The sequence below is a fragment of the Sebastes fasciatus genome, chromosome 18, assembly GCF_043250625.1.
Source record: "Sebastes fasciatus isolate fSebFas1 chromosome 18, fSebFas1.pri, whole genome shotgun sequence".
Classification (NCBI taxonomy): Eukaryota; Metazoa; Chordata; class Actinopteri; order Perciformes; family Sebastidae; genus Sebastes; species Sebastes fasciatus.
Genome location: NC_133812.1, coordinates 7,333,305 through 7,341,489, shown reverse-complemented (window position 1 = coordinate 7,341,489; position 8,185 = coordinate 7,333,305). Strand labels below are relative to the sequence as shown.

General features: G+C 37.8%; 1 protein-coding gene across 1 annotated transcript; it reads right to left on the bottom strand.

The window, feature by feature from the left end:
* Positions 1-3,839: 3,839 nt before the first annotated feature.
* Positions 3,840-6,889, bottom strand: gjb7 (gap junction protein beta 7). The gene is made up of 2 exons (XM_074615701.1): positions 6,775-6,889; positions 3,840-4,785 (listed from the first exon to the last, which is right to left on the bottom strand). The coding sequence occupies exon 2, from the start codon at positions 4,768-4,770 to the stop codon at positions 3,988-3,990; it is 783 nt and encodes a 260-aa protein (XP_074471802.1). The 5' UTR covers positions 4,771-4,785; positions 6,775-6,889; the 3' UTR covers positions 3,840-3,987.
* Between the last annotated feature and the right edge of the window lie 1,296 nt (positions 6,890-8,185).

Here is an 8,185-nt window from a genome sequence, read left to right as displayed (position 1 = left end):
CTATGCCTTTAAACAAAGGCCTACCATGTAGTACTTGTTAACTTGAGTGAAATACATTTCAGAACAAGTTAATAATAGTGTGATGACGGAGGAGCAAATTCTTTGAAGGGGTCAATTGATGTTGTGGTTGTCAGTTCTCTCGTCTTGGGTGAACAGACAATGAAAACTGCAGCTCATAGCAGAGAAGCTGATGAACTGTGTGATCACTGTGGGATGCACCGATATCCAGCTGATAACTGACTCAAATCGCTGGATCGGTATCGGTGACAATAAGGCCGATCGATTCTTTTAATAACTACATACATTTATATCTAGTGGAATTTTAATTCCTGTTTAAGTTTTGACCAATTTGTTGCTGCATTAAAAACGTTTAAACTTGAATTGTAATTCCTGTTAGTTTTGAAGATTTTTTACCAAGTTGCTGGTGTACGATAATTGTATAATAAATAACAATTAAGTAAATTTATATCTATGTATTTATTTCATTTTATTTTACAAAGTTAGTAAAGCAGTGTTTTAAGTCGTGCCTCATGTTGTCTGACACATAAAAGAATGATCCCAGTCACTTCTACACAGTGAGGCGTACAGCTCAAGCGCCACAGCTTGCGGTGTGTGTGCAGAAATACGTGAAATGACCACGACCTCTTGATATGGTGCATGGTTGGTGGCATGGAGGGTATTAAAATTACGTACCGCCAATGTGGCGCACGTGTTTGAGTTTGAGAGAGAAAGAAGGTGGACAACGCAATGTTTCTGTAAGTTGGCTAATAACATTTCATTTTCCATACTTGCCAATGATAATGAATGAACAAATAATTGAATTATATTTATTTATATTGTGCTTATAGAAGTTGAGTTGACTGAGAATGAGAAAGAAAGTCATAGTATAGTATGTCGAAAAAAAGTCATAGAATAGCATGTCGAAAAAAATAAAAGTCAAGGTATAGTATGTCGAAAATATAAAAAAGTCATAGTATAATATGTCGAAAAAAAGTCAAGTATAGTATATCGAAAAAATTAAATAAGTCATACTATAGTATGTCGAAAAAATTAAAAAAGTCAGTATAGCATGTCGAAAAAATAAAAAAGGTCAGTACAGTATGTCGGAAAAAAAAAAAAAGTCATAGTAAAGCATGTCGAAAAAAAGTCATAGAATAGCATGTCGAAAAAAATAAAAGTCAAGGTATAGTATGTCGAAAATATAAAAAAGTCATAGTATAATATGTCGAAAAAAAGTCAAGTATAGTATATCGAAAAAATTAAATAAGTCATACTATAGTATGTCGAAAAAATTAAAAAAGTCAGTATAGCATGTCGAAAAAATAAAAAAGGTCAGTACAGTATGTCGGAAAAAAAAAAAAAGTCATAGTAAAGCATGTCGAAAAAAAGTCATAGAATAGCATGTCGAAAAAAATAAAAGTCAAGGTATAGTATGTCGAAAATATAAAAAAGTCATAGTATAATATGTCGAAAAAAAGTCAAGTATAGTATATCGAAAAAATTAAATAAGTCATACTATAGTATGTCGAAAAAATTAAAAAAGTCAGTATAGCATGTCGAAAAAATAAAAAAGGTCAGTACAGTATGTCGGAAAAAAAAAAAAAGTCATAGTAAAGCATGTCGAAAAAAAGTCATAGAATAGCATGTCGAAAAAAATAAAAGTCAAGGTATAGTATGTCGAAAATATAAAAAAGTCATAGTATAATATGTCGAAAAAAAGTCAAGTATAGTATATCGAAAAAATTAAATAAGTCATACTATAGTATGTCGAAAAAATTAAAAAAGTCAGTATAGCATGTCGAAAAAATAAAAAAGGTCAGTACAGTATGTCGGAAAAAAAAAAAAAGTCATAGTAAAGCATGTCGAAAAAAAGTCATAGAATAGCATGTCGAAAAAAATAAAAGTCAAGGTATAGTATGTCGAAAATATAAAAAAGTCATAGTATAATATGTCGAAAAAAAGTCAAGTATAGTATATCGAAAAAATTAAATAAGTCATACTATAGTATGTCGAAAAAATTAAAAAAGTCAGTATAGCATGTCGAAAAAATAAAAAAGGTCAGTACAGTATGTCGGAAAAAAAAAAAAAGTCATAGTAAAGCATGTCGAAAAAAAGTCATAGAATAGCATGTCGAAAAAAATAAAAGTCAAGGTATAGTATGTCGAAAATATAAAAAAGTCATAGTATAATATGTCGAAAAAAAGTCAAGTATAGTATGTCGAAAAAATTAAATAAGTCATACTATAGCATGTCGAAAAAATTAAAAACAGTAATAGTATAGTATCTTCATGCTATGACCTTTTTTCGACATACTATACTATGACTTTTAATTTTTTCGACATACTATACTATGACTTTTTCTTGACATACTACTCTGACCGTTTTTTATTGTTTACTATAGTATGTCGAAAAAATTTAAAACAGTCATAGTATAGTATGTTGAAAAAATTTAAAAGTCATAGTATACTATGTTGAAAAAAGTCATATAGCATGTCAAAAAACAATTAAAGTTATAGTATAGCATGTTGACATTTTTTTTAAAAGTCATAGTATAGCATGTCGAGAAAAAAAAAAAAAAATCTAACATTGTTATTTTATTAAAATGATACACTGTATACATAATGTATGATGGAATAGTGGCATTAGAAGAATGTGCCAGAGGAACCAAATTTAGGCTTTTTCCTATTTATTAAAGCATATAGTCCAGGCCGTCATCACATGGTTGTATGATATTACCCTTTCACAGACTTCGGGCCGCTCCTTTGTTCAACATACATGTTTGCATCCCTGATTGGCAGCTCAGCTTACCAGGAGGAAGTGGACTGATCTGTCAGACAGTGTGAGGAAGCCCACCTCATTCTTAATGTCGAAGGAGCTTATTGTGGATTTTAAATGGAAAAAAATCAGAGGTTGTCCTGATTAAAGGACAAGTGGCGGACTACATGTGGACTACAAGCCGGACTGGAAGGAAGACACTAATGTCATATTAAAGAGGGCCTAGTCTAGACAGTTTTTCCTCAGGAAGCTCAGGTCATTTGAAGTGATGAGGCCTCTTTTACATATTTGTTTAACAAGAGTTCTTTTCTATGCTGTTGTCTGTTGGGGTGGCAGCATGACAGCTGTAGATATTGAACAGGATCAATAAGTTGATCAAGAAGGCCGGATCTATTATTGGCCTGTTTCCAGATTCTCTGGAGACCATCACATAGCAAAGGAACCAGGAGGTAGCTTCAGGTGTTCTGTCACAGGATGAGCTGAACAGCTGCTTCATTAAGAGCTGCATGAGCAACCGGCTCCACTGAGACGTCCAGGACGATCAGGCTTTTTAATGAACATTGTTGACACTGTGTCCTTTCACTATTTATTCATTCACTGAACGCACTATGCACTTTCTGCTTTTAATGGCTGTAGACTTTTAAGCTTTTATGACCCCTTATCGTTGATCTAACTATGTACTTCCCTTCAATGAACTGTGTGGTGTTAACTATTGTGTAGTTGACGTATTGTGTTGTGTTTTTTGTGCATGGTGGTAAACCAGTTTCCCTTTTATTTGGGGATTAATACGGTTCATCCTGTCCTATCCTAAACACTGGTATTTGATCGGTATTCGGTTTTGGCCGATACTCAAAGCCCAGGTATCAGTGTTAGGACTGAAAAAGTTGGATGGGTGCATCCCTAGTTCACTGAAAGATGAGCATATTTAGTTGAATGTGAATATATTAATTTATTATTACACTTAACATGTTCACAAGCAATACAATTGTAGCATTTGAATAGTATGATCTAAAATGTAACAGTCACCTTTACAAAGATAGATTACCTAATAGGCTATAACTAATCTCTATTCTCATATAAATTAAATATTCTTTATCTCTATCTTTTTATTGATAATCACTTGGCCTGTTTTTCTCAACTGACAGAAACCTTTTGGTAACTGTGTCCATGTTGGTTTCACTTTGAGCTCTCCGTCAGTGCCAGCCCACTCTACTAGACAGGCTGGTTCTCAGCGTTGGATGCGGGCCGTGTGGGTCTGTCCTCTGTGTTTACTGTGGGCTCAGCGAAGGCAAACTTGTTGACAATGGAAACAGACTGCCGAGAGTGGCCGACAGCCTTCCCCTCCACGGGGATGTACCGCTTGGTGAAACATTTCCACAGCTGCTTCCACACAATGTACATGAGCTCCACAAAGTTCAGAGCGACGCACAGTATGGACGTGCAGCCCATGATGTAGAGGAAGATCTTCTTCTCCGTGGCTTTGCCGATGTAACAGTCCACCGTGTTGGGACAGGGACTCTGGTCGCAGCGGAGCAGCATGGGCACCTCGAAGCCGTTGTACAGAAAGTAGAACGCGAGCAGGAAGCCCGTCTCGAAGGTTATCTTGAAGACCAGGCTGATGACGTAGGTGCAGAACAGACCTCCGTCGATGCTCCCTTTGTCCTTGTAAAGTTTCCGCTTGTGTTTGGCCTCCCGGTGCTCCCTGTAGGCCACGTGCAGGGCCACCAGCAGGGACGGCGTGGACACCATGATGAGCTGCAGAGCCCAGAGGCGCACCTGCGAGATGGGGAAGAAGTGGTCGAAGCAAGCGTTCTCGCAGCCGGGCTGCTGGATGTTGCACACGAAATCCTTCTGTTCATCCTTCCACACCTGCTCAGCCGCCGCCACGTACACCAAGATTCTGAAGAGGAAGACCACGGAGAGCCAGATGCGCCCGATAACGGTCGAGTACTTGTTCACCCCGCTGAGGACGTTCTCCAGAAAGCCCCAGTTCATCTTCCTCCGAGTCTCCTGTCGAGGAAATAAAACAACTGTTAGAGTTGGAATTGAATGTAACACAGCAGGAATAACTATTGTTTACAGAAATATACTGTACCAGTGTTTTTGAATTTATTTTTTTTACAAATCTACCAGAAATTACTAACTTTCACTATTGATTTCCATTCATTGCACTACATTATGAAAATAATTTAACATCTTTGACATAGGTAGCCTACTAATCCATCACTCTCTGATAATGTAGATTGATAGAAAAGGCCTGCACTGTATTACCACACAATGATAACATCAATAATAACATCATTTTGTAATGTAGCGTGCACAATTTGTAATAAATGCCACTAAACGAAGCCTCTGTTGCTGAGTTCGATTGATTAGTGTGAGCGCTCCGTACCGTACTCGGGCACGCTTCGTCGATCCGTGCCCGAGTCCACTTGAAAAGGTGGTCTGGAGTACAGATCATGTGTACTCGGATACGGTTCGCATCAGGTGTGAAAGCCAACCGTACTAAAACACGTGAGTGGACCGCTATTTGACACGAGTAACGTTAGCGGTCAGCGAGTAGTTTTAGGATTTTTTTCAACGCCGCCGGTCTCCGAAATCTGTATATGCTCGCAGCATGCGGCGATCTCATCCTCTGAACTACACGGCCGTGGGTGATAAAGCAGGAAGGCAGGCCAGAGGTTCCTTAAAATAGAAACATTAGTAGGTAGATGGGGTTGGGCGATATTTGTACGGAACAACTTTACTAATGTGGAAGCTGAGCGACGAGGGGGGGGGCAATCATACCTAATGTGAAAACGCCCTAAGCCTCCTCTATTCCTGGAACTGATAACCCAGAGTTTACCTCATCTCAGGCTGAACTAACTCAGAGTTTTCACTAATCCCACTTTCAGAAACAGACCTGTGGTTTCTTAACATTACCAACCCCAGCTTTAAGGTTGGATACAATTAGTAGTTGCTTTTGTTATTTATTTGTTTTTTGTTCATATATATATATATATATATATATACACACACAGGAGTGTGTGTGTGTAATGGGTAGATATGGGTAGATATATACTGTGCCTCAGTTGAGCAAACTAATTTGCAAATATTCAAATAAGCACAAACAGAGGGGGGCAGTGGGTTATCCAACCTTCATGATGACTGGTTGATTGTTGTCCTGCATTCACACACACACATTTAGGGGGTTACAGATTGTAAAGTCTGTTACACCAAGTTCTATGACCCATTAAATTCTGTGACAATTAGATTCATGACTAGGATTTTCACAGGACATCTTTTTTTTTATTCTGATAGCTGTTAACATTTAATAGAAATGTTTCCAGCGGTGATAAGGTCACAGAATCGTCTGGGTCTCAACATCTAGTGCAACACCACCAGCCATGGTTTGTAGGTTGGTAATATGGTTAGTAATTTAGTGATCTGAAATGTTGGCATGGTCTAATTTCATAGTGTAAAGTTCCCGTGTATCATTTATTCCTGTATATAATATATTATATTATACCAAATGAAAAATAAAATGCTCCTCTGTGGTCGATAGAAAGCTTTTCAGGGTGAGTGGTACTAAAGTAACAGTAGCCTATTACTGTTAGATAATTAGGCCTATATATATTCTTCATCTTCTGAATATAATCGTAGGAATACTATAGTAACACAGACATTTATTATATGATATTGATGTATTGTTACATCTGTAGCTACATTAACATAGAATACCAAATCAAATTTGTACAATAGGCTATATACATATAGCCATATAATTAACAATGACTTTGAAACATTTAACACCGTCTAACAATATAGATATTAATCTAATAGATATTATGTTGTTCACTGTATGTTTACTGTTGCAGTGAGCTATATGCCCAGCGTTATTTATTATAATAAAAAATGCTTTTTATATAATGCTCATATCTCATCTTACTTAAAAGGTTAAATAATTCCAAAAACGCTGAGAAGACTTTGGTCAAAGAGAAGTGAGAGTAGAGAACTTACCGGCGGTGCCCGGTGGTCGGTGGATAACGGCAGACAGCAGGTGGTGTTTCGGGGCTGAGCTGTGTGTCCTCCGCTGCCTCACCTGCAGGGACAGCTCTCTGTGTGCCACACTTTATTCAACCACACCTGATCTAACCTGATCCAACCACACTCAGAAAGTGTGTGTGATACAGCCTGTCTGCTTTTCACCAGAATAAAACCAGGAGGCCTCCCCTCCTCCAGATCACCTGTGTAACATCCCAGCAGGTGAAAAGTGTGTGTGAATGAGTGTGTACACAGAGACAATAACATCACCATGGAGCTGTCTAATGCAAATAGGTCTGTCCTGTTCAGGCTCAGTGTGGGGGAGGAGGAGGAGGAGACACATGGACTGACGTAGAGTCGGATAGTATTACACTGCTGATGAATATTACATGGAACCTCAGGTCTGTGTCTCTTATGTGTCTGGTTGCCTAAACTCTTAAAAGTCCCAAAGCCTATATAATATAACCAACCACAGAGAGTCGCTGCTCCCATCTAAACCCTACATCGGGGTAAAGTGAGGTATTCTGGGATATTAACACCATCATAAGTCCCTCCTGTATTACATGTAATAATGTAAGGGCTCTTAAAGGTCCCATATTATAAAAAAAGTGAGATTTTCATGTTTTCTTTATTATAAAGCAGGCTTAAGTCCTATATGAATACTGTGAAAGTGTCGAAACACTCAATCCACAGGGAAGTACACACAGCCCGTATTCAGAAACTCTGCATTTGAAACAAGCCGTCAGGATTTCTGCCCATTTGTGATGTCACAAGTATACAATATTTAGACCCTTTAGACAATTTTAAACGTAAACATTCTAAATGTGTCCCAGTTTATTTCCTGGTTGCAGTGTATGTGAATGTCATCAGCTGACAGGAAGTACACATGGACCCAAGCAACGCAATGCTGTTGCAATTCCGTCAAAATGCGCTAAAACGGAGCGTTTCAGACAGAGGGTGAATACAGGCATATTCAGGCTGACAGTACGAGGAAAATAATGTTTTTTTTTAACATTACAGCATGTAAACATGTTCTAATGGAAACACAAAATACAAGTATGAACCTGAAAATGAGCACAATATGGGACCTTTAAGGCTGAACTGTACACCACAGGTGGGAGGAAAGCCAGTATGAAAGGGGAGTTTTAGTGCTGGGGGACAAAAGAAGAAAGAAAATGGTCTCTACTCACTTTTGGAGGTATTAACAACTTGTTACCTGAGACACCTTTTTAGAACAGACCACTGGCTCAGATCCAGCCTCCCCATGTGCAGTATATATATTCAATGACTGAATATTCTGGACTGTCCTGAATATGTCCCACAAATCAACATGATATTCTGCAGTTGAATCATTTGCACACATTTTTTTTCCACCACAGAATCAAGA